This window comes from Pelophylax lessonae (genome assembly GCF_965119305.1).
Source record: "Pelophylax lessonae genome assembly, chromosome: 9".
NCBI lineage: Eukaryota > Metazoa > Chordata > Amphibia > Anura > Ranidae > Pelophylax > Pelophylax lessonae.
Genome location: NC_138776.1, coordinates 236,533,709 through 236,560,907, shown reverse-complemented (window position 1 = coordinate 236,560,907; position 27,199 = coordinate 236,533,709). Strand labels below are relative to the sequence as shown.

The following is a 27,199-nucleotide window of genomic DNA, read 5'->3' as shown; positions in this document are numbered from 1 at the left end:
AGGTCCCCTTCCTCCTTTCTAAATATAATCTATATTACAACTTTCCTTTAGCTCTTCATTCACAGTAATGATTTTCCTGACCTGTTCGTCCAAACTGGCTACCCTGAGAAAACTACTGAGCCACAGCTTCCCAGAGTCACTAAAGGTGAGCAGAAATTTGTGGGATTTGTGTTATAATATCTTTGTACAGCACAGAATCATCACAGTTTCCATCCTGCAGGTTTATGGAGCATTGCATTATGTGATCGACAAAAACCCATTCAGACTGCAGGTTCTGGTGGACCAGTGGCCAGACTTTACTTCTGTCATTTGCCGCCCCTTCCTGGAGGTACGTTCCTCGGTGGACGAGAGCAGTTAAAAGGCATTGTATACATTTTTAACCTGACCTTTCACCCCTGTTTTGTAAGATTGATAATGTTTAATAAAAGACCACAGAAAGTTTTTGCTAGAAAACAATATTTTAAGCAATAGTCAGCCCAGATTCACTAAAGACTGAAGTTGTCAAACAAATTTGATTTGTCTTTATGAGGAAGTAAGAAAAACGTAGACAAAGGAGTAGCCGTGCACATAATATACTTGGATTTTGCAAATGCATTTGACACAGTTCCCCCCACACAGCTAATGGGCAATTAAAGTCTTCAGGCTTAGAAAATTCAGTTTATAAATGGAAATGTAGCCGAGTGCTCTGCGGATTGTCGGCCCGCTCTCCCTGCTCACTCTCCACCCACTGCTCTAAGCAAGTACAGATCAGTTGGAGGAGCGGGCTGGGTTCCTCTCTCACCTCCTTACCATTCCATGCAGTGACAGAGCAGGAGATGTGGGCTGGAAGCGGCTGTGCTGAGGGACTCTCTGCTTTCACTTCCCTGTGCCAGAGCAGCTCCATGTGAAGATTCCCCCGCTCCCCCTCCCTACTGGCAAGCAGCGACAGTGGACCAATCAGAGGAGGCAGAAGCAGAATCATGGGACCTGTAGTCCCCTTTGGAGCAGTACAGTCTAAAGTAATTGGAGCTTGTACTACAGCCCCCACCAAACAAATGCCAGGAGAAAGAAGGCCGGTTCCCAGGCAAATTGTCCAGTGAGAGGCAATGCGGGCAGAAAGACAGAGTGGAACAAGCTGTGGGGACCACTCCAGAGGAAGGAGAGAGAGACTGTGCCACTAGAAAGCCCTCTGCTGTGCTGCGGACCGGAGATTGCAGAGATGTGATCCGTGTGCCGGGGGACCGAATCATCACCATCACACTGTGCTGAGGACCGCAGTTGCCATAGGCAATCCAGAATGAGCAGACACCTAACCAGAGAGAGCTGACTGTTCTCATGCACGCCAACAGTACCATTGGACTCCAACATTAGCCAGATAAAGATTTAGGACTAAAGACTGTCCATTACAGTTATAGTACAGGGTGGTACCTCTCAAGAGACATTGCAATTGGACTCTTTTTTTTGGGTGCACTCTAACCCAGTTGTAGTATTAATAATCACATTGCAGTTAATGTTTATATCCACCATTTATTGCTGAATTTGCTGATTCCTGTGTTGATTCCAATGGTACAGAACCTTATTCTAAAGCCCCGTACACACGTACCGATGGTCGGCATACAAATGTTCCTCTTTTCTCCCCGGGATGTCGGTGTCTGTTGAAAAGTGCAAAGACAGCACAAGGACAGCACAAGAATTTTGTCTGCAGACTTCAGCTGACTGCAGAAGTGATGTCATGTAATGGTTAACTTTCCCTGTGTTTTTAATTTTCTGAGCATGCCCAGTCTTGCAAATCTGCGGTCTGTCGGCCGAATTTTGTACTGACAGGCGAACAATCGTCCGTTCTGGTGTCAGCATACAAAAATTTTCATGTTTGCAAGAAAGACTCTTGTCCGCGGATTGTGCGCAGACGTCTGTCGGAGGCACCATACTAACACGCGTACAATCGGCAGATCCTTCGTCCACCGACGTTTGTATGCCGACGATCGGTACGTGTGTACGGGCCTTAAGTTACTTCGGCATACCTATTTCAGTGTGTGAATCTATTTTCTGTGTGCTCATTTATGCTCAAACCACCCTTTATTCTAACCTGTACCATTGGTCTTGTGTCTATTTTCTGGTAGTAATTCACAGCAAAGTTAAAGGTATCTATACTCGTGTCCTTATATCTGCTTGCAGTAACTTTCATTCAACCAGGGGCGTCTGGGGGCTGAGGTTGTTCTTGGAATCAAGGCGCTGAAGAGACAACCAAAAATTACCAAGCAGCTCCTTTGGGGTAGTGCTACAGATAGAAAACTGACTAAAAACTGTATTCAGAGAGTAGTGATTCATGATTCATGCTCTGATTGGTCTGAGTTTATTAGTGGTGTACCCCAAGGTTCAGTGTTTGAACCCGTACTTTTCGTTTCACTATTTTTTTTTTAAGGCTTTTGAGTGTTAATTGAACGTATAAAAGGCATTCACATAAAGAAAAGAATGCAACAACAGTAATAGTAGAGTGCCAAATAAAAACAACATAAATAGGATCACCGATTGGAGCTGGAGGTGATACTGCAAGTGACATCACAAACTGTACATATTCAACGTAAATAGAGACTGGGAGAAGTTCCATCGGTAACATTACCATATGAGAGGTATGCCCTGATGGGGGCAGTAGAGGGAATATGGCACTCTAAAGCCCAAGACAGAGGTGAAAGGTGGGAGAGAAAAGTTAAGCATGCAAAGAAGACGCTCAACATCCAAGTCTGGCGGCAAAGAGGAAGAAGAGCAACAGAAGAAAAATTACCTGAGAAGTAAAGAGGGGAGGGGAGGAGAGTCCTGTGCGGGTCAGTCGGTTACAAAATACAAAAAATGCCCTTAACAAATGGTCAAATTAAGAGTAAAAAATGGTCTAAAATTAAGTGGCCATTATAGGCTATCCATGGATCCCAAATCTTCAGAAATTTGGTGTGGGTGTCAGTAGGCTGTGAGCTTATCGTAGACCATGGTTCCCAGGAACCACTGCTTAACTTTAGTGAAATGAAGGAATGGTTGTTGCCAAGCTCTGACCAGGGTCTGCCAGGCTGCCAAGAACACAAACCCCACCTGCTTCCTCTGAGCTTTAGTCAAGGATGGGATCGACTTATATAGCAACGCTTCCCAGGGATTGCGTGCGAGAGAAACATATGGGACCACGTGATTTAGAACATTGACCCGGGACCAAATTTGTAGGGCTTTGGGGCATGTCCACTAAATATAAAGGAGGGTGCCCAATTCCCTGCATCCCTAAAAACATAGAGGAGAAGCAGAGGGGACAATTTGGCTACCTGTATCGGAGTCATGTACTAACGTGAGAGCAGTTTATAGGAGTTCTCCTGGGTGAATATCTTAGGAGAACATTTAGAAAAGTCCAGCCATATTTGGTTCCAGTCAGGTTGGTCTAAGGTCTTGCCTAGGTCTGCTTCCCACTTTGAAATGTATAGAAGCGTGCAAGATCACATAGTTTCCGTTAATAGTAAACCGCTAGGTGATATATTTTTTTTTTCTCTGACCTGAAGGGTAAAGCCATAATGTGCTAGTATGCAATATGGAGAAGGAGACATTGCCTTTTATTCTTCTCTCCCTCTTCTGAGATATTGATATTATCATGAACCATTCTCCTCTGGCCAGTAGGGAGAGTGCTATTGCCAACCAAGCCAAAAGACTTAAATGCAGGGCACTGAGAATCATGGGAGTTATAGTTTAACCACTTCCCGCCCGCCGTATGTAGAATGACAGCCATGGGGTGGTTGCATTATCCTGACCGGGCGTCATATGACGTCCAGCAGGATAAGCCGCTCGTGCGCTCCCCGGGGGCACGCAGCGCGGCGATCAGTTTTTGTGTCGATCCGACACCCCACATTTCTGATCTAGGCAATGAGCCTATGACGTAGTCTCTTTACCATATGATCAGCTGTGTCCAATCTGATCACATGGTAACCAGGGAGTCCCATGTATCAGCCTTCTTCCATTCGCGCTGACAGGGCGTGTGTAGAGGAGAGCCACTCAGCGGCTCTCCTGACAGGGGAGCTGCGCTGCGCTGGGGGATCTGCGCTGCGCTGGGGGGGTCTGCGCATTGATTATAAGTGAAGATCCATCAGCGATGCCCGCCAGTGATGCCCACCTGTATCCATAAAGGATGCCAATCAGTGCCCACCTTTACCCATAAAGGATGACAATCAACGCCCATAAAGGATGCCAATCAGTGCCCATTAGTAATGCCAGTTAGTGCCCATCAGTAATGCCTGTCAGTGCCTCCTCATCAGTGCTGCCTATCAGTGCCATCTATCAGTTCCGCCCATCAGTGCCCATCATTGACGCCCATCAGTGCCCATCATTGCTGCCTATCAGTGCCCATCAGTGATGCCTATCAGTGCCCATCAGTGCCACCTATCAGTGCCCATCAGTTCTGTGTATCAGTGCTGCCTATCAGTGCTGCATATTAGTGCTGCCTATCAGTGCCCATCAATACCACCTCATCTGTGCTCCCTCATCAGTGCTGCCTCATCAGTGCTCATCAATGCTGCCTCAATGGTGCCCGTCAGTGAAGGTGAAAAGGTACTTATTTACACAATTTTAAAAGAAAAACAAAGAAAAAATTGTTTTTTTTTTCAAAATTTTCTGTCGTTTTTTTATTTGTATCGCAAAAAAATAAACAAGCCAATGGTGATCAAATACCACCAAAAGAAAGCTCTATTTGGGGGGAAAAAAGGTATAAAAAATTTCATATGGGTACAGTGTCCCATGACCACGCAATTGTCATTCAAAGTGCGACAGCCTTGAAAGCTGAAAGTTGGCCTGGGCAGGAAGGGGGTAAAAGTGCCCAGTATTGAAGTTGTTGGGATGGCAGCCATATAATGGGGCAGATTGACTCCTTACACTACAGATCCTGATAGGCACTGTGCAGTAGAAGGAGCGAGAGATGATTTTTATTAAACTGCCCAGGAAAGTTCTTCCTGAGGGAGTTAGAGAAAAAGAGCACCTGAACATCCGCCTGCCAGTGGGAGATCTGAGCCTGAGACTGGGAGTGAGGACACCGAGGGACAATGCAGCACCACCCACATCAAAGCACCTGCACCACTGCCACAGGGAGCATTCACTCACCCTTTGCTTTCCACTTCTGATGACTGGAGGCCTTCAGAGAGAGACTGGGGGGCCCCCCTTCTACAGTGAAATGTCACTGCAGCATCCCAGGGACTAATGCAAGGGCTATTTGCTGTCACTGTGCACCAACACTCCTAAAGGACCCCAATGATAGCTAGCAGAAGAACTTATTAAAGAGCTCCCCTCCTGTAATAATTATTCTGCAAGTCCCCTGTGCTCCCCTGCTCCTCCCCTACTCTACCATCCTCTATATATTTTGCACAGTGCATACCCAGTCAGTCTAGGACAAGCGTCTCTGGCATAAATGTGCTCAGGCAGTATAATTCCAGCACTTGGTAAAGTTAACTTTACTACTGCTAATTGCTGCACTTGAGGTGGCCTTGCCACTGTTTATGCTGATCTGGACGCCAAGGTTTATCTCATGCCTAGTCCCTACTGTAACTTATTGTCACTTTGTATGCTAAATTGTGTTATTACCATTGGTAATCCAGTTTATGCTTGCCTAATCACCAAACATATTGGGTGACAGTATATTAAGTTTGCCTTTACACCTGGTTTGGTGCCTGCTTTCTTTGATATAGTGCTACTACTGGATACTAAGTATTACTTTCAGTGATTACCTGTGATTTTTTATACTTGTACACTCACCCTAGTGTGCCACAGGGCGGAGGTTTTTGGAAAAGTGTGAGGCAAAATATGGAGAACCCATCCTAATCAGCAGCTTCTATGGGAGTAGCTCTACATGTGGTGGCGCATCTGAGGATTTCTCTGTTCCAGTAACCTAGATAACCAAAAAGTGAACATGGACCCAGATGCAGCTGTCGAATAGAGCCAAGAGCAAATGGTCGACCAGAATTATGTGTAGTGCTTAATGTGCCGGGAGATGAATGGACTGAGGAGCGGATACACCAAGAGGTAAAGAAGCTAACCCCAGAGTAGACATGAAAGTGGATCCAGCTTCTGCTTTTCCCTATGTGGTACTTGGTTTGGTGCCTATTTTCTTTGATATAGCGCTACCACTGGGTACTGAGTATTATTTTCAGTGAGTTTCTGTAATATTGCATGTTTGTACACTCAGCCTGGAATATGCAGTTCAGTTTTGGGCACCACTTCACAAAAAGAATATTGGAGAACTGGAGAAAGTGCAGAGAAGAACAACCACACTGATAAGAGGCATGGAGAATCTCAGCTATGAGAAAAGACTAGCTGAACTGAATGTATTCTTTCTTCAGAAGAGGCTCTAAAGGGGATATGAATATCATACACTGTTCAAGAAAATTAAAGGAACACGTTGAAAACACATCAGATCTCAATGGGGAAAAATATCATGCTGAATATCTATACTGATATGGACTGGGTAATGTGTTAGGAATGAAAGGATGCCACATCGTTTGATGTAAATTAAAATTATCAACTTACAGAGGGGTGAACTCAGACACTCCCAAAAAAATCAAAGTAAAAAAATGATGCAGCAGTCCATTTTGCTGAAATTTCATTGCAGCAAATCATAATGGTACTCAGAGTTTGTATGGCACCCACGTGCTTATATGAATGCCTGACAACGTTGGGGCATGCTCCTAATGAGATGACGGATGGTGTCCTGGGGTATTTCCACCCAGATCTGGACCAGGGCATCACTGAGCTCCTAAACAGACTAAGGTGCAACCTGGCTGCGTTAGATGGATCGAAACATAATGTCCCAGAGGTGTTCTATTGAATTTAGGTCAGGCAAGCGTGGGGGCCATTCAATGGCATGAATTCCTTCATTCTCCAGGAACTGGCTGCATATTCTCCCCACGTAAGGCCGGGCATTGTCATGCACCAGGAGGAACCTAGTACCCACTGCACCAGCATAGGGTTTGACAATGTGTCCAAGGGTTTCATCTGGATTCCTACTGGCAGTCAGGGTGCCATTGTCTGGCCTGTAGAGGTCTGTGCATTCCTCCATGGATATGCCTCCCCTGACCATCACTGAACCACCACCAAACCAATCGTGCTGAATGATGTTACAGGCAGCATAACCTTCTCCACCGCTTCTCCAGACCCTTTCACATCTGACACATGTGCAGGTTCAAGGTGAACCTGTTTTCATCTGTGAAAAGCACAGGGCGCCAGTGGCAGACCTGTCAATTCTGGTGTTCAATGGCAAATGCCAATCGAGCTCCACGGTGCTGGACAGTGAACACAGGGCCCACTACAGGACGTCGGGCCCTCAGGCAACCCTCATGAATTTGGTTTCTGATTGTTTGGCTAGGGAAATTTACACCAGTGTCCTGCTGGAAGTCATTTTGTAGGCATCTGGCAGTGCTCATTTGGCTCCTCTGTGCACAAATGAACAGATACCAGTCCTGCTGATCGGTTAAGGACCTTCTACGGCCCTATCCAGCTCTCCTAGAGTAACTGCCTGTCTCCTGGAATCTCCTCCATGTTCTTGAGACTGTGGTGGGAGACACAGCAAACCTTCTGCCAATGGCACTTATTGATGTGCTATCCTGGAGGAGTCGGACTGCCTCTGCAACCTTTATAGGGTCCAGGTATTGCCTCATGCTACCAGTAGTGACACTGACTCTAGCCAAATGCAAAACTAGCAAAAAACAGTCAGAGAAAATGAGTAGAGAAAAAAAATTTCAGTGGCCTCCACCTGTAAAACAATTCCTGTTTTGGGGGGTTGTCTTATTGTTGCCCATCTAGTGCACCTGTTGTTAATTTCATTAACACCAAAGCATCTGAAACTCATTAACAAGCCCCTTCACTACTTAACTGACCAGATCAATATCCCAGGAGTTTAATTAACTTGATGCTTTATTCTGATTAAAAAGTACTTCTTTAATTTTTCTGAGCAGTGTATATAAACACATAGGGGGTCCATATAGCGAACTTTGCGTAGAGTGGTTCACTTTAAGGTCATCACAAAGAACAGGGAGGCACTCTTTACGTCTGTAGGAAAAGCGATCCATCTACGAAAAAGCTTCTTTATGGTAAAAGTTGTGAAAATCTGTAAAACATGAAAAGGATCTTAAGGCAGCTTTTGCGTTTGATGTGGATAAGGGAATCCTTACCTCTGAGTTATTGTATTCTAACAGTGGGGAGACTTCCTCGTCATCAGAATACACTGATCAGATGGTAGTAGATAGCAGGCAGCACTGATCAATTGGGAAAAATTAAACAGGGTGGTTGTACAGAAGTCGATTGGTAGATTGGCCTATGCATGGATCGAAATTTGATCAGTCTCTGCTGAACCAGTGGAACTTTGATCCATGTATGGCTGGCTTAAAGCCTTCCCTGCTGGCTAGGTATGAACTCACGCACTTGAGAAAATCAGGGTGCTTTTCCATCCTCCTCTCTCGCGTATGCGCACATCAATGCCTGAATCATGCGGAGCTGCATGTGAAAAGTCAACATTAAGATGGTACCCCTGCTTAGAGATAAGCTGTTCACTGTGTGCAGTAATGTTCATACAGAGTTCCATTGTGAAACGTTCCAACCCATGTCACTACACGCATTCTGCTGTTTAATGTTGCAATTAGGAGGGACACTGCAGAGCTCATGCCCTCTCCACCAGTCCATTATGACTCTGCCGCCTCACTTCCAGTGACCGAATGGGGTTACACTCTGCACTAGCACATACCTCATGCATGCACATAATTAGCTCCTTCTCTCTTTCATACTATGTAGTTAAATACATGGGGTCTACATACCGTGGGTTCAGTCTCAGTTACTTTTGGGGGAACTAGGGAAGGAGGCAGTATACCGTCCCCCTCTCTACCTGAGGACCTGTCACCCGAGCCTGTCTGGCTGCTATTCACGGCCCACTAGTTCTTGGTTACCTGTGATAACTATTCTCCTCCTCCAACTTTCCTGCTGTGTTAACCCTTTGTGGTGGCTTTTGTCCTGTACCCCTTGTGTGCTTTAGGGGCCCTGTTATTCTGACACGCCATGTACCACCATGCACTCCTATTAATAACTTCAGACCAGGCTTAGAACAGTTAAAATACTTTACTAAAGTCCTAATGGCATCACAAACTCATAGTACGAGGACAACAGTCTCATAAATAAGGTTCACAGCATTTTGCTAAATAATCTTGAGCTGCCCAGGATTATCTTTGCAGGTAGAGGTCCATAACTGTCAAAAGATCCTGTAGGTAGATTCCCTTAGGATGGTAGTCGAGAGTTGCTCCAGGCTACATCTTTTGCTTCTTCCCACGCAGTCCCGTGGGCTCCCTGAGCCTGGCCTTCCCCCTGGTTTATAGGCTGAACAGGGTGGAGGTCTTAATGCAAAAAGCCTGCAAAAACAGCAGACCCAGAATTAACCCCTCCCTACCTGGTTGGCCCAGAAACAAACTAAAACAGCAGCACACCAAGTAGGTACTTCCCTACAAACATGCGTTATTATTGGTGTAGCACCCTCCTAGGTAGGTGCTAGGTAGGTAAAGCCTAGTGTCTCCATCTGCTTATCAGGGGAGCCTGATTAATAGTTATGCCTGTTGCATGTGTCCAGGGTGTGATTCATCTGGGCTAAGGGAGTGTCCCCACTGTATCCAATAGGGGAGCATGTTGGACAGTGGAGGAAACACAGCCAATGACACACAGGCTTTTGTAACTATCCCAGTGGGTTGGCACAAACAGTGGTGCATCCTGGGATATGTTATAAAAGCCAAGGACACATGTAACAGGGTGTCTTTGGGGGGGGAAGCCAGGTCCCAGAAGGAGGGTGACATTTGTCTCTCCTTCTGCTGCTGTGGATGGTGGTCACAGGCGGTCGGCCTTGTGAGCCAGGAGTGTGGAGCTGAGTCAGGAGGTCCAGGAAAGCTGACTGGTGGAGTTGAAGGCAGAGCAACCTTGGGAAAAACAGTGTCCGTGAGTACCGGGAAGCTTGCCGGGGGTCTGCCCAGGAAGGGGACCACTCCAGTGGAGAGTCAGTGGACAGGTATCATCACACACAGCAAGTGAGAAAGGGAGTGTCAAGTTAGAACCCTGAAGAGTAATTCAAGCAGGAACAAATTATCTATCTTCACTTCAGTGGCAGGGTGAAGCAGCGGCCTTGCCGCACACTACAGCTAGCTGTCCTCAAGATTGTGCATAGTTCATAGTTGGAGTATCCCACTCATCCCCTCTCCTATCCCAGTTCCAAATTAAAAACACGAAAACCAACATCCCCTGGATTGATTATTGACTGAGCCAAGGACTTTCAATTTAATTATCTGCTATAAGTTGCTAAGGGTAACCCAGGGGAATCCAAAAGGTGTAATTTTCAGCAGTCCTCTAGAGGGCAGTGCTACATTGGCATTTAGTGTTGGCCCTTCTCTCTATTTGCCTGCTGGTGTGCAGAGGAGCATATAAGGTTGATAAAATGTCAAATTCGGCTACTTACACTAGTTTTTTTAAAATACACCTAATAATTTTCTTAATAAATACCAAACTTTATTAGCTGTTTTTTAAAACTGTTTGGAGTTTAGCTTCAAATTGTCTTAAAACAAAGGTGAAATGTAAATTTTTATTCCAGTCATCCAATCATTGAACTAGTTTTTATTTCCAGCTGGTTTATATTTTTACTGAAATTTCATTTTTATCATAAAGATGGTGAGATGCCCCAAAAAGGTGGAGAAGATGTCTTTAGGTCCTTTTATGTGGATTTTCTTTGCCTCTAGGAGATGAAAAACCCATTAGATCCTTACACCAATACCTACTTTGTGTTCAGTAAAGACCCACAGATCCTAAGTCACATGCTGCAAGATCCACAGACTGTGAACTGGAGTCAGAGGTTTCAGATACAAGGTGAGAACTATACAAGGTATTCAGGAATAAATATAAACCGGCTTGTGTTGTATTGTTAAATTGTATATCTAGGCCAATAAATTCTCTGGAAATCATGCACATTTTCCAATGTGTTGCCTATTTAAGGGCCAGTGCAAGAAACCTGCATTGAGCGCATTTCCCACACCACGTTCAAAACGTACCGCAGTTGCGATCTGCAACGGTTGTCAATGTTAAATTAATGACCCCTCAAATGCAGGTCGCAATCGCAATGCAGATTGCATGGTACAGAAATACCATGAGGTCCTGTAGCCCTGCGGTTCTTAAAGTAGTGCATGCACTACTTTTGCTGCTGTCTGGTGCGATTTCAGCTCATTCACTCAATTAATCAGCTCAAATTGCATCACACTGAACTGCATGTGAATTGCACAGGGATGCAGAGTGTGTTCTTGCTCTGCCTGTGTTTTGCTATGTTGGTCTATGTGGCGGGAGTCACTTTGGTTGGATGGCCCGTGGAACACAGCTTACCTTGGAGAGGTTGGGAAATCCCTCTCTCTGCCCCCTAGGCCCCTCTTATGTGTAAGTCACCCTGTGTCTATTAGGTACACAGGGTGACCAAGAAAATGATGGACAGCTACTTAATGGACACTGAAAATATGGTTTGGATTGCTTCAAATGGGACAGTTATATTTATCAACCATATATCTCAAGAAACATATGAAGACACACTTCACACAGTCAGACTCATAGCGAATGCTAATATCATCAGCTCAACCACCTGTCTTCCACACAATGGTGAATTATGCTGATTTACTCACCTGTTATCTACTGTGGGTTCTGTGTTTACACTTATGATAATGTGTATTGTTCTTCAGGAGCTTGAGGAGGGCAGTCTGTTAGTTAATTGGCTCAGGTTGATTGAGTCACTGTCATCTGTTAGTTACTGGTGGAAGTAGAATACTGTTTGTGTTGGTGGCTCCTTAGATAATTCAGGTTAATTATATTTCTGTACACAATTTCATCTGCATATGATATAGTAATCAGGCACCTGACCTGGTGGGATAATTTAATCAGGAGGGTGATATTTCCCTGTGCTGTATATATTCTGTGTGAGACTGTTCAATAAAGTTGTAGGTTCCAGATCCATACAAGCTATTCTCGGCTAGTTCTGTATGGAGGCGCTGTAATATCTAATATCTATGCTCAAGACTGGAGGAAGATGTATTCTGACAGAAGCTCACAAACACAGTGGGGGTAGCGGTTCTGTTACAGTCTACATTAATGGAGTGTTAGGAGGAAGCAGGGAGTTGTTGTATTTTACTCCCCCCCCCCCCCATTTGAGGCAAGCCACTATCACCTATGTTGCCTGTAAGAGTCACCCTTTTTCTGGTGATTGGAGAATATACTGTATATACAGAGGGTTGAGTGGAGTGGGTGGTCATAGGAAGTAGAGGGTTGCGGCAGTGCAGTACTCTGGTGTAGCTGCAGCCCCCATGTGAGCTCTTGGAGCCCTTGACAGGAGACTGTTGCATTTGTTTAGATCACAGGTGTCAAACACAAGGCCCGCGGGCCGAATGTGGCCCCCCTGGCCATTTCATGTGGCCCTCGCACCTCTCCTGCAGCTTCGGCACCCCCCTTGTCTCTGCCCCCACCTTGTCTCTGTAGTCGGCAGCAGAGAGGACAGAGCTCCTTTGCCATATCCTGCACTCCTCTGTGCAGCTGCAGAAAGGCTCATCTTTGCCTACCACCCCTTCTCAGCAGTCCGCAGCAGAGAGGAGGGCAGAACTCTCTGTGCAGCCACAGCACCACCTTGCATTTTCCTCCCCTGGTCTCAGCATTCAGACTTTGGAAGCTGACTCTAGCCCTCCTCTGGTTCTTCTCCAGACACTGCACTTCTTCCCAGATCCATCCGCATCTTCCTGGCAGCAGCACAAGGTGGTGCATTGTGATATAAGAAAGGGTGGGTGACTCTCGACTTCTGATGGTGGGGGGGGGTTCTTGACATCCCATGTAAGGGGACGTGGGGTGCTCTGGATATCTAATCCTACACATATAACCGGCCCTTTGAGGGACACCATAATGCTGATGCGGCCTGCGTTGAAATTGAGTTTGACACCCCTGATTTAGATGATCTTTCTTAGGTGGGAGATGCCATGCCACCCTTTTTGGTAGACTAGCAAGGCCTGCTATTATAGTAAAAAAATGATTTAAGTAAAATCTCTGTTTATACAGCATCTGTTATCTACACCCAGATAAGTGAATACACACCTGACAGAGCCAGAAAGATGCTGGGAAAATGTGAGGCATCAATAGCTTGGTCACAGAATGTATAGACATTTTCAAATGAGTTTGACATGTATTTGGGACTGTTTCTACATGTAAGCAGGTTGCTGATTTGCCACCAGCAATGGCCATTCTAATGGATGCTAAGGGCACCTCTTACCATCCTCTTGCAACAGGAACAGATTAAGAAACATTGAATTACCTATCTCACACCTGTAATAGGAGAAACTCTGTAGTTGGCTCTGCCTCTCTCAATTCCTGGGAGATCATCTAGTTGGGGTGTCCACATCTGCACTGCACCCCGGGCACCTGCATCTCCCTTGTCCCCATCATGCACTCAGTAGGAGCCACTCAGAAGATCAGAACTGTGGATGCAAATGGAAGACAAGCTGTCACTTGTAAACACAGAAGCTGGACTTCTGTGTTTACAAGTGATAGTGATGAGCAAGGAGCAGAGGGCTGAGCCAGAGGTGGTGGAACTGAGTTCCACCAAGTTCCAGCTGAAAAAAAAGCCCTGGGCAGAAGCATATTAACAGTTTCCTCGACCTTCACCTTCACCTCCTTCACTTCAGGTCAACAATTCACCATAATGCAGTCCCAGCATTAACATAGAATGACCTCCCACTCTTTCATCCTCCTTACTTCTGGTCTTTCATTGGTGGATTCTACACAAGAGTCTGTTGTGGCCCTACCCTAGAGGTTCCATTGACCCACGCTACAGGCTTACATCATAGTATGCCTTCGGTAGCCCTTTCCCATTACCCTCTGCCCCAGGCTCTTCCTGCTTTAGAATATACAGGGATGAACAACTCCAGCCACCATACCCACCCAGGTGAGGGACCTCTCTAAAAAGGATACTAACCCCTGCCTACATACAGTATTCCTTCTGGAAGTGAGGGACCACAGAAGAAAGGTTCGTTGTTGGAAGCTTGCTGGTGGTTCCCCACATGGGAACATTTGTACTTTGTTCACTTGGCCCCTTCGGCATACATAGGTAGGAGATTTTCTATAGCTCAGCAGATAACTGGCCAGGAATTAAAACACTTCTTAGAATTTCAGTATAGCAGAAGCAGAAAGTTTGTTGTTGGCTAATTACAGAAAGTAAGGAGATTAATAGGTTTATGGAGGCTGCAACTGCCAATATTCTCTTAAATATGCTAGTTGCCTGGCTGACTACAATACGTTCTCAGACACTGATTCAGAACACAAATAAAGCAAATTAGTTGTCACTATCTGCAACATTAGTAATAAAAAGTGATGAAGCCAAAAGATTAACATGACAACTGATATTTATGGAAAAATAAATCGGCCATGGCAGCCCTATTTCCAGCAAAACAGATTTACTTGACGCCACATTGACCATCTGTCTTAGTCAGAGCCAAGTTGTCTCAAAACATGCAGGCAGTGCTTCCTTACTATAAGGCCTAGCATGCTTTGGAAACTGAGCATCATTGATGAAAACTTTGCTAAAGGGAAACTCTAATGTTTTGGGGTCATTTTTATTTTACCTTTAAAGTAATATTAAAGGCCCTTTTTTTTTTTTTTTTCAAAATAACAAACGTTATAGTTTACCTGCTATTTGCAATAGTTTTGGTTAGAGCAGCCCAATCCTCCTGTTCTTGGGTCCCCCTGCTGGCGCTGGTACCCCCGGCTCCCTTCCCTGCCAAGTGCCCCAATAGCAAGCCTATGGGGGCACTCAGGCATGCTCACTCCCGAGCTGTGCTCTGTGTTTCCACAAGACCCCACCCCCTGCTCACTCATCACTGGCTTTGATTGAGAGCAAAGTTGCCAATGGCTCCTGCTGCTCTATCTGAGCCAATGAGGAGGCAGAGAGCCTCGGCTCTCATGCACATTGCTGGATCTGAATTGGGCTCAGGTATGTATTTGAGAGGGAGGGCTGTAAGGAGAAGCTGCATGCATACGTTTTTTTCACCTCACTGCATAGAAATACAGTAAGATAAAAAAAAACTTCTGCTTTGACAACCACTTTAGGTGGATCAGCTTTTACCCTATGTTCACATCTTTGCACGTGGCTACGGATGGAGGAATTACAGCAATTCCCCCTCCCGCAGTGAAAACGCACTGCTCTGTGGAAACGCGTGGTGCTGAAATTAATTCTGAATTAAACCTCCACCCATGTAAAATCACAGTGCGGGAACTGCAAGGAAATCGCGTGGTCAAAAAGATCACACGAGTTCCTGGGGGCTGTGTTTTTGAGAAGGTGCATGCACCTTTTTATGGCAGCCCGCATAGAATGCAGATATGTGAACCTAGGGTTATAATATTTGTTTTCTCTTTTTTATTCCATTTACGCAATGTCTTAACTTACAGATAAACATTTAATACAAGTCATACCCATGACGTCTCACAGAGCCCTATGGGTTTGCAAAAGAGTAGCAACAGGTTGCTTTTAGATGTAAATTTGGTGGAGAGTAATTATCTATGAAAGAAAAATGCCGGCACAGTCCCCGGAGAATAAAATGGCCATTGAATTTTAGTTTGGTGTTTCTATTGAGGGTGTATTTATATATACTTTGAGAAAGCCTGTGACAAATCTGGATCCCGAGGAAGCCCAAAGTGTGCGTGAAACGCGTTGATCCATCACATTACAGGATGTGCTGCAATACACCTTCTAGATACTGTATTCTCGTATGATGTTTTTACTATCTTGCTTTCAATAAAATGTATATTTTTATAATCTACATTTTATCTAATTGATACTCCTGGGCACACTAAAATCCCCATCCACCTCCTCCACAGGGTCCACCTGTAAGACTTGGTTTACTTTTGCCAGGTTGCTTTTAGACTCTCTGTAATTGGTTATCTTTAGGCCTCTAAACAAAGCAGGCATGCAAAGAAAAAGTTACATAGTTAGTGAGGTTGAAAAAAGACACCAGTCCATCCAGTTCAACCTATGATGTGTGTGTGTGTTTGCTTTTAACCGTACATTGTATACCCCTGTATGTTGTGGTCTCTAAGGTGCCCATCTAACAGTTTTTTGAAACTATCAATGCTCCCTGCTGATACGACTGCTTGTGGAAGAGAATTCCACATCCTTACTGCTCTTACAGTGAAGAACCCCTTACGCATTTTAAGGTTAAACCGCCTTTCCTCTAGTTTTAGTGAGTGGCCACGTGTCTTATTGCATCTCCTTTCTCTGAATAGTTTGTTCCTTATACTAGGGTCGCCAGTACAGTATTTGAACATTGATATCATATCCCCCCTCAGTCGTCTCTTCTCCAGAGAGAATAAGTTCAGTGCTTGTAGTCTTTCCTCATAGCTGATGTCCTCCATTCCCCTAATTATTTTTGTTGCCCTTCTCTGGACTCTTTCCAGTTCCAGCACATCCTTCCTGAGGACCGGTGCCCAGAACTGGACAGCATACTCCAGATGTGGCCGGACCAGAGTCTTGTAGAGTGGGAGAATAATCTCTTTATTTCTGGAGTGAATCCCCTTTTTTATACATCCCAGTATTCTGTTGGCTTTACTTGCAGCGGCTTGGCATTGCATGCCACTGCCAAGCCTGTTGTCTACCAGTACCCCCAGGTCCTTTTCCATCCTAGACTCACTCAGAGGCTCCCCCCCTAGTGAGTAGCTTGCTTTCTGGTTTTTGGCCCCCAAGTGCATTACTTTACATTTTTCAACATTAAACCTCATCTGCCATGTAGTTGCCCACCCCGTTATTTTGTTCAGGTCCGCTTGTAAGGTTTCCACATCCTGCATAGAAGATATTGGCATGCTTAGTTTAGTATCATCTGCAAATACTGAGATTGTACTAGATATCCCCTCCTCTAGATCATTTATGAATAAATTAAACAGGATTGGTCCCAGGACAGAACCCTGGGGGACCCCACTTTCCACACCCGCCCAATCCGAGTACTCCCCATTAATCACCACCCTCTGGACTCTCCCCTGGAGCCAGTTCTCTATCCAGGTACTCACCTTATGGTCCATACCTACCTTCCTTAGTTTGTACAGTAAGCGTTTGTGGGGAACGGTGTCAAAGGCCTTTGCAAAGTCCAGATACACCACATCCACAGGCTTACCTTTATCTAGGTGGCAGCTCACTTCATCGTAGAAGGTTAATAGATTGATTTGGCAAGAACGATTTTTCATAAATCCATGCTGATTGCTACTAATAATACAGTTTTCATTACTAAGTCTTGTATGTGGTCCCTTAACATCCCCTCCAAAATCTTGCAGACTACAGATGTTAGGCTGACCGGCCTATAGTTCCCCGGGATACACCTCGGCCCCTTTTTAAATATTGGTACCACGTTGGCTTTTTTCCAATCAGCTGGCACCATACCCGTCTGTAAACTATCCTTAAAGATCAAGAATAATGGTCTGGCAATCACCTGGCTGAGCTCTTTAAGAACCCTCGGGTGCAAGCCATCTGGTCCCGGTGATTTATTTATGTTAAGTTTCTCTAGTTTAGTTCTAAGTCTATCTTCTGTTAGCCATGGCGGCATTTCCTGAGGTGTATTATTTAGTCCGGCCTTACAAGCTAGGTCCGTGTAGCCCTCCGATTCTTTTGTGAAGACTGAAGAGAAGAAATGATTTAACACTTCCGCCTTTTCTCTGTCCTCAGTGGCCATATTTCCTTTGTCATCTTTTATGGGGCCAATGTGTTCTGGCCTCGCTTTCTTACTGTTTATATACTTAAAGAACTTCTTGGGGTTCTTTTTACTCTCTTCCGCTATATGTCTCTCGTGTTCTATTTTAGCCGCCCTGATTTCGTCTTTACATTTATTATTACACTCTTTGTAATGCTTAAATGCGGCCAATGACCCCTCAGTCTTGTATTTTTTGAAGGCCTTTTCTTTAGCACTAATATACATTTTTATGTTGGAGTTTAGCCACCCAGGGTTTAGTTTTGCTCTTTTAAATTTATTTCCTTTTGGAATGCACTGGTCAATCCCCTTGTTAAGTATGCTCTTGAAGCACTCCCATTTTTCCTCCGTGTTCTTTGTTCCCAGGGTTCTATCCCAATTGATATTTTCTAGCAGCGAGCGCAGTTTTGGGAAATTGGCTCTTTTGAAATTCAGTGTCCTTATATTACCCCTCTGCTTCCTATAACTGTAATTAATACTGAAACTTATTGACCTATGGTCACTGTTTCCTAAGTTGTCCCATATTTCTATATCCGTGAGCAGGTCTGTATTGTTGGTAATCAGTAGGTCAAGTACCGCATTTTTCCTCGTCGGTGCATTCACCATCTGACCCATGAAATTGTCCTGCAAAACATTTAGGAACTGCCTAGCCTTGGCTGAGTGTGCGGTTCCTTCTGCCCAGTCTATATCTGGATAATTAAAGTCCCCCATTATAATGACATTTCCCATCCTGGCTGCCAATCCTATCTGTAAAATGAGGTCCGCCTCCCCCTCCTCCCTCAGGTTGGGGGGCCTATAGCATACGCCCAATATTACCTTCCCCACCGTGCCTTCCCTTTGAAGTTCTACCCATAGGGATTCTGCCTCATCCATAGCTCCATTATTAATATCATCCCTCATATTTACCTGTATACTGTTTTTAATATACAGACATACCCCTCCCCCTTTTTTACCCTTTCTATCTCTGCGATAAAGGGAATACCCCTGAATGGTCGCCATCCAATCATGAGAGCTGTCAAACCAAGTCTCAGTTATCCCCACAAAATCTAAGTCCTCCTCAAACATCAGCAGCTCCAGCTCTCCCATCTTGTTGGCCAGGCTTCTGGCATTGGTATACAAACCTCTTAATTTTGATCGGTTACATATATCCTCGTTTGATGTTTTTAGGCTGCTCTCCTGATTTTGCCCCATACCCACCCTGGGTATAGGAGCTCCGAGCTAAAAGTAACTATGAGCTATTGAGCTTTTCCTAACAGGCTTTTCAAAAAGCAGCTAATAATAAACAGGTGAAAGGGATCATAGATCTCCAACTTTTGGTATTTTTTTTCATTAGTAAAAAACAATAATACATCACAGTAATGACTTTTTGTTACATCCCTATCATAGGTTGTCAGGCAGCATTGGGGGACGTCATTCACACAGCCTTCTCCAAGCATGGAGGCCATATGATGACTCTGAGTAACGTGTTATACATCAGAGACAGGAAGATAAGTTCGGATGAAGTGGAAGCAGGCTGCAATACAAGGTAGCTTGATGGCACATATCTGCTAAAAGCTGAATTCTGATTGCTTCTTATTGGTTACGCTAAGAACTGTTATTTGCCCACAAAATAAATACACATTATGCATCACCTACCTTTGAAGGAGAACACGGTGACAGCTGTTATCTTACAGAGCCAATTTGGCCACATCATTCTTGAATATTTAGCTGAAGGAAAAATATCGGAAACCAATGCAGTAAGAATATATGTATGCTATTATTACTGACCTGTCCTGAAAACGCTACTTCTTTGGTTATCATGCTCAGGGCCCCTGATAGGGGGGGACCACCAGCCCTCTTGTAGGGGGCCTGAGCACACAGGGGGGCCCACACAGAGAGGGGGATTAGTGATGGACAACAAATACAGAAATCTTTCTCCAGCACCTGAATCTGATCTGTCCCCCTCCCTGCTATCAGCTTTTATCTGCTGAGAAAGAGACAGTTGTCCCTCACTAATCCCCCTCCCTGTGTGGGCCCCCCGCCCAGCACTTGCTCTAATGTTATCTCTACTCAGGAGTTTATTTGTAACTTTGTTTCTCTATCTCTGTCTCTTTGATCACTGAGCTCCAACTGCCCAGCCTGTGTATTTTTCTCATCTCGTCTTCATTTTTATTTAACATAGTTTTTTTTTTTTTTAGATTTAGCAGGAATTATGTGAGTTATGTTATATTTGTGTCTGCAAATAGTGATTTTGTTGTAATTTTAGCTAAATATATCTATAATATTTTCTTGGGGTGGGGGGTCCTGCCAGGTAGTCTGTACGGGGCCCCGCAATTTCTAACAGCAGCCCTGATCATGCTGATCCAATGACATTCCTAAGCTGTATTTTTAGTTCCAGGTCAGGCCTTAAATCATTTAAGCCAGAGACATAGAGGGAACTATCATTTTCAGATGGAAGTGAACCATGGATGTCTCTATATTTCTCTCAGCATAGATTTATGTTAACCCTGAACAATGAAGAGAGATAACACCGTTCAGGCTAGTCAAAGTCCATGAATCAAGGTGGGTGCTGAACATCGGCTCGCCACCAGGAGAAGCATGAAAGAAGAAAATGGTTGCACACCACCACGGAATCCAATGAAGAAAAGTTCATTTATTCACCTAAGTGGTGCAAGGTACAGCAGGGTAGGACAGGTACAGCAGGGTAGGACAGTAGACACGTTTCACACGACTGCTACGTGCTTGTTCACTGTGAACAAGCACGTAGCAGTCGTGTGAAACGCGTATACTGTCCTACCCTGCTGTACCTTGTACCACTTATGTGAATAAAGGAACTTTTCTTCATTGGATTCCGTGGTGGTGTGCAACCATTTTCTTCTTTTATGTTAACCCTGCCATTGTTATTCTGTCTCATAGCCAGTTGAGCACTAGCTGAGACTACATTTCAGGCTGACTATTGTAATGCCTCCTCAGGTTACTGAAAAAAGAAAGCAAGTTTTAATTGACACAAAGCATTTCATTTACTTGAAGTTTAGATGTCATATTACATGTAATAGAGATCGGGGCTGTGGCTGGATAAAAAAGAGAGGTCCTAAGGTCAGGATGCAGTTAGCCTCAAAGTAGAACTATAGGCAAAACTTTTTTTTTTTTCATTTTGGATACAGTAAGGGATGCGTATAACCTGTGTAAGGTTTATTTTTGCCCTCTTTGTCCCATTAGAGAGATTGAGAAGAAATATCTGCATATTAAGGGAATGTCTTGGGGAACCCCAGGTCACCAGAACTAGTGACCCCAAACCCCTCCTCGGCACTGAAAAGCATTCAAAACGCCAAGTTTGGCTGGTTTAAATGCTGTCAGTTTTTTGAATTTGGCACCGAGTACCCGGAAGTGATGTCATGACATCACTTCCGGGTTTTTTACATGGAGACCCAATCAGAGTCAAATGCGGCTTTGATTGGGTCTTCTCTTCGGCGGCGGTGGCGATGGAGGTAGGATGCCCGGGTCTCCTGGTGGGACGGGAGACCCAGGCGAGCTGCGGAAGGCGTCGGGAGGGGGGGGGATGTCCCCTCCCGCTCCTTGTAATGAAAGCCGAGCGGCTTCTCAGCCGCATCGGTTGTCATTACAAGTCAGTCGACTGTCGGCTATGGACACCGGTACCGGGGTGATGCCTCTAGCTGCAGGCATCACCCCGGTACATGCACTTCCCCTAAAATATCTGCAATATCGGCAAATCCAAATGCCAATACAGATATATCGGGGAAAGTGCATATCGGCACCCGATATATCGATGTTGCTGATAATCGGTCGATCTCTAATAAATAGAGAGGGTAAATCTCTTTAATGGGGGGGGCACAGACTGCAATAAAAACTGTCAGGGATTCTAATCATTCTCCACTCTATCCAAAACTAAAATAAAGTTTTGCCTTTAGTTCTATTTTAAAACTGAACTCTGGGGGAAAGAAAAAAAAACCCTTAAAATGGGGCTTCCCCCCCACACTGCAAGGGTTAAATGCTAATTTTTGCCTAGGGTACCAGGAAAAAGGTATTTTTCTTATCTTATTCCCCACCCCACCTGCAACCCGTACTCACCACTTTTCTTGGACACTCCTGGTTGTAGCAGGCCTTCAGTGTCCTCATATATACAGGGCCGCTGCTAGACTATTTTCTGCCCTAGGCAAGACCAGCTACTTGTGCCCCCCCCAACAGTGGTGGAAAGCCAGGGCCTGGTAGTTCCGCCACTGCCCAAGACACCTGGCATATTCCTCTGTCCCTTCTTTCTCCCCCACTGCCATCCCTCCCCTCAGCTCACAAGGATCATTTATGATGGAGAGAGAGTGCTGACTCATGGCTGCGCCCCTAGGTGGCAATACGCCCTAGGCGGCTGCCTAGTTTGCCTAGTGGAAGCACCGGCCCTGCATATATAGTACAGTACAATGGAGGACTACTGGTCCTGCTTTGTAGTTGATGAACTAAGAGCTGCAATCGCAGGACAGATCACCATTGAGAAAAGACCTTGGGAAACAAGTCACATGGAAGAAGGTAAGTTAAAGTCCTTTTATTTCTCACCCCAGGCAAAAGATATTTAGTCCTTGAAGTGAAGGGGCAGCACTACAGGGGCATTTTTTCATTTCTAAAGTTCATCTCTAAAATATTTGCCCATGAGGATCAAGGGGATATATAGCGCATTTTTCTGTAAAGTGTTTCCACCCATTTTAATCTCACCCTATTTTGGTGGACTCCAAAAGAAGCAAGAAGAAGCCATTGTAATTTCTTACAATTATTTTCTGTTTAAACTGAATTTTCCCAATTAATGTCCACTCTCTGCTTCCTCCAGCTACAAACTAAGTGACCTGCAGTTCTCGCCATTGAACCCAGATGAAGCACCCCTTGTAAATGCACAGTGGGCAATGGGCGGTAATGAACTAAGTGAAAATTATATCAGACGATGTATCCAGACATTTTCCACCTTGTGTGTCAGATTACCTGGAGTGCCGCAGCCTTTAGGCTGGACGCTGAGCGAGCAGTCAGCAGAAATACGCATGGGGTACATTGAAAGTTCCTACCGTAGTCAGAGACTGTTTGGGAATATAGCAACAAGACTGATGGCTATACAAGAGTCAAGAGGGGCCCCAATCTACTGCCATGTGTCACCCGACAACAAGAAGAGCCAATCTGCATGTATGGCAGTTGGATATGTTCCAGTGGGAAGATGGCAACAGTGGAGCTTTCAGCCCAGCTAATTAAATATTTAATTGATTCCATGTATATTGACTTAAACATTGCTAGCCATCAAACTGTGGAAATTGTCTTTAGTAGCCATATTTGTTAATGCTGTACTCTGCCAAAGATCTGCTTTTTATTAGTTATTCAAAGAAACTTTGTCACCTTGCTTATTCAGGACAAAGTGGCAGGATCTCTTTAAAGTCCACCCCCTGACTTACCTATACAGCTCTATACTGTTGCCCCTTGCTCTGTCACAGCCGCCCCAAAATGCCTACTGTCTTCTGTTGACAGAACTTACACTGGGCAAATATGTCTTGGCCTTTGTCACATTGACACTGTTCAGGCCTAGCATTTGACCACTGGACCCAAGCACTGCTACATGGGTGGCAATCCTTGCTCCTACCCAAAAGTACTGGTCATTTTTTGCTTATTTCAGTTGAAGGTGGGGTCAGAGAGCGCTGTAATGTTAACTATAGAAGACCAGGCAGTGCTCTTCAAAGAGACCCTGTCACTTTGCCCTAAATACTCAAGTTGGCAGGGTCTTAATAAGATCAGTTTAACAATGCCAAACACAGAGAATAAAACCACTGTGTTTAGTTGTTAATTAATTTGATTTCATGTGACCATCTTTTTGAAAAATTAACCTGGAAGACACCAAATGTATAAGACTAAACACTAGATAAACTTGTCTCTATATTACCGTTGGTAGTGCTTCATGTAAACCTTTCCTAAAAGCCACCTTGCCCATTTAGGTGGTGTTGGACACCAAGGGAAACTGTGACATCACTCTGTCATGTGCCTAGCAACTGGCTACTAGACCAGAGTACTGTCACATGGTAGGTGGTCATATGCCCTCCTATTGCAGGTATAGGGGAACATATGACCTACATTGTTCTTGAACCAACCTGTATACTAGTACCCCTCACCCCAAGTTCTTACATACCTCTGTACCAGCTAGGGGTGGACAGAGTTTCTATGGGGCCCCTGTGCAACATCAATATGTGGACCCTTGCCATTTAACCACTGGCCAAGTAAAGTGTCCACCACATAGGTCGCATAATAGGACACTTTGGTTTATCAAAAAACAGCTTTATTTGAAAAAAATAAAATAAAATATATATATATATATATATACAAATTTAAATTGCAGAAATGCATAAGCCTTCACCGCACCAATGTTAAAATAATGACAACGTTGTCAAAAAGGGGATAAGCAGCTGCGCATGCAATGCATAGTACATAACTCCTCTCTTTACTCGAGTAAGCCCGTCTATCTCTGTTACCCTCTACTACATCCATCATCCATGACTGGCTCTCTTAGCTGAAACATAATCTAGTTACTCACTCAGCTGTTGAATGTAACTTTTTTCTTTTTAAAGCGGTTGTATCCTCAAAAAACAAAAAAAAAAAACAAACCTTGCAGGACAAAGGCATAATGACCTAGTAAGCATCGCATACTAGCACATTATGAAATACTTACCTTAGAATGAAGCCCCTACACTAGGGATTGACCGATTATCAGCAAGGCCGATATATCGAGGGTCGATATGCACTTTCCCCGATATATCGGAATCGGCCCCAGAGGTTACCGATATTGCGGTGACGTCATTGCGTATGTTGCGCCACACACCTCCCCGCACTGGGACAGCTTCTGCCTTCTTAGGCCACCTCCTCGTCTGGAGTCGGGGAGTCTCGGGACAGTAAGTGTACAGTGCACACAGTGTGTTTAACACAGCTGCCATACATACACCCACCCACAGTTGCCCGGAGCCAGACAGCCACAGACCCTGCCTGTACCAGCTAGCCAGCCACAGGCCCTGGGCCTGTACCAGCCAGCCACCCACTACACAGGGTGTCAGCCAGCCACCCACCAAAGGGTGCCAGCCAGCCAGCCACCCACCACAGGGTACCAGCCAGCCACCCATCACAGGATGCCAGCCAGTCATCCACCTACCACAGGGTGCCAGCCAGCCACCCATCAAAGGGTGCCAGACAGCCACCCACCACAGGGTGCCAGCCAGTCAGCCACCCACCACAGGGTGGCAGCCAGCCAGCCACCCACCAAAGGGTGCCAGCCAGCCACCCACCACAGGGTGCCAGCCAGCCACCCACCAAAGGGTGCCAGCCAGCCACCCACCACAGGGTGCCAGACAGCCAGCTACCCACCAAAGGGTGCCAGCCAGCCACCCACCACAGGGTGCCAGACAGCCAGCCACCCACCACAGGATGCCAGACAGCCAGCCACCCACCACAGGTTGCCAGACAGCCAGCCACCCACCACAGGATGCCAGCCAGCCACCCACCACAGGGTGCCAGACAGCCACTCACCCACCACAGGGTGCCAGCAAGCCAGCCATCAACCACAGGGTGCCAGCAAGCCAGCCACCCACCACAGGGTGCCAGTCAGCCACCCACCACAGGGTGCCAGCCAGCCACCCACCAAAGGGTGCCAGCCAGCCACCCACCACAGGGTGCCAGACAGCCAGCCACCCACCACAGGATTCCAGACAGCCAGCCACCCACCACAGGGTGCCAAACAGCCAGCCACCCACCACAGGGTTCCAGACAGCCAGCCATCCACCACAGGGTGCCAGCCAGCCAGCCATCCACCACAGGGTGCCAGCAAGCCAACCACCCACCACAGGGTGCCAGACAGCCACCCACCAACCACAGGGTGCCAGCCAGTCACCCACCCACCACAGGGTGCCAACCAGCCAGCCACCCACCACAGGGTGCCAGCAAGCCAGCCATTAAACATTAAACAAAAATGAACTTGTTTAGTACCAGATTTGTGTCAAAAATTGTCTTTATTTTTCAAAACGTTAAATGTACAAATTATCGGCCGATACCGATATGCGATGGCCAAAATATCGGTAATGGTATCAGCAACGAAAAACCGATATCGGTCAATCCCTATGCCACACAGTCGCCCAGACACCCATGAGACAGCTGACATGTTCCCTCGGCGGCTCCGGTGCTGTGAGTGGCCAGACCTGCGATGACATCACTCCCGCACATGCGCCCGAGAGTTCACTTTCCGGCAAGGAGCTCTGAACATCCGGCAAGATACACCTGACCTTCAGAGCGCATGTCAGTGGCTGCATACAGGGTGAATATCTCCTAAACCGTGGAGGTTTAGGAGATATTAATTTTACCTACAGGTAAGCCTTATTATAGGCTTACCTGTAGGTAAAAGTTAAAAAGCGGAGTATACTACAGCTTTAAATGTTTTGTCATTTAGTGATAAATGACATGAGGGTGAATGAGAACGCATTACTGGCCAAAAAATTTCATTACACTGACCAGACGTTATTTAACCACTTCTGGACCGGAAAATTTTCCCCCTTAATGACCAGACCATTTTTTTGTAATTCAAATCTGTGTTACTTTAATGGACACTTGAATGGTCATGCGGCGCTGTACCCAAATAAAATTGATCTCCTTTTTTTCCAACAAATAGAGCTTTCTTTTGGTGGTATTTGATCACCTGTGCAATTTTTATTTTTTGTGCTATAAACGAAAAAAAAGTGACAGTTTTGGAAAAAAAAAACAACAACAGTATTTTGTAGTTTTTGCTATATAAAATCAAATTTTTTCATCATTTTAGGCCAATTTGTATTCTGCCACATATTTTTGGTAAAAAAAGAATCCCAATAAGCGTATTTTGATTGGTTTGCGCTAAAGTTATTGCGTCTTCAAACTAGGGGAAAGATTTATGTCATTTTATTTTATTTTTTTTTACTTGTAATGGCGACGATCAGTGATTTTTAGCGGGACTGCGACATTGCAGCAGACAGATCGGACCCCTAACTGACATTTATGACACTTTTGGGGGGACCAGTGACATTACTACAGTAATCAGTGCTAAAAATATGCACTGTTACTGTAATAATGACACTGGCAGGGAAGGGTTTAACCCAGGGGCGATTAAAGGGTTAGGTGTGAGCCTAGGGGATGTTTTCTAACTGTGGGGGGGATGGACTTGTAATATCAACACAGAGACCTGTGTTCCTAAATAGGAGGAACACAGGGGCTCTGTGTTGATAGCAGAGAGAACAACAGTCTGCCGTGTTTACAACAGCAGACCACCGTTCTCTCTTCACGGGGAAAGATTGAGGGTGTCCGGTGGCAAGTGGGCACGTGCGCCCACAGGATTGCTCCTGCGAACCGCTATACAGGAACGGCAATTTGCGGGAACCTTTCCGACCTGCCGCTGTATAACTGCGGTGGCTGGTTGGCAAGTGGTTAAG

General features: G+C 45.4%; 1 protein-coding gene across 1 annotated transcript; it reads left to right on the top strand.

The window, feature by feature from the left end:
• Positions 1-10: 10 nt before the first annotated feature.
• Positions 11-23,060, top strand: LOC309564538 (glycine N-acyltransferase-like protein 2). The gene is made up of 5 exons (XM_082269179.1): positions 11-145; positions 221-328; positions 10,746-10,872; positions 19,134-19,272; positions 22,561-23,060. Exons 1-5 carry the CDS (start codon positions 68-70, stop codon positions 22,964-22,966), a joined length of 858 nt encoding a protein of 285 aa, XP_082125305.1. The 5' UTR covers positions 11-67; the 3' UTR covers positions 22,967-23,060.
• The last annotated feature ends 4,139 nt before the right edge of the window (positions 23,061-27,199 follow it).

Coding starts and splice junctions, on each gene's coding strand:
- LOC309564538 (XM_082269179.1), top strand. CDS start 68: ATGATTTTCCTGACCTGTTCGTCCAAACTGGCTACCCTGAGAAAACTA. Junction 146..220: donor GCTTCCCAGAGTCACTAAAG/GTGAGCAGAAAT, acceptor TCCATCCTGCAG/GTTTATGGAGCATTGCATTA. Junction 329..10,745: donor TTTGCCGCCCCTTCCTGGAG/GTACGTTCCTCG, acceptor CTTTGCCTCTAG/GAGATGAAAAACCCATTAGA.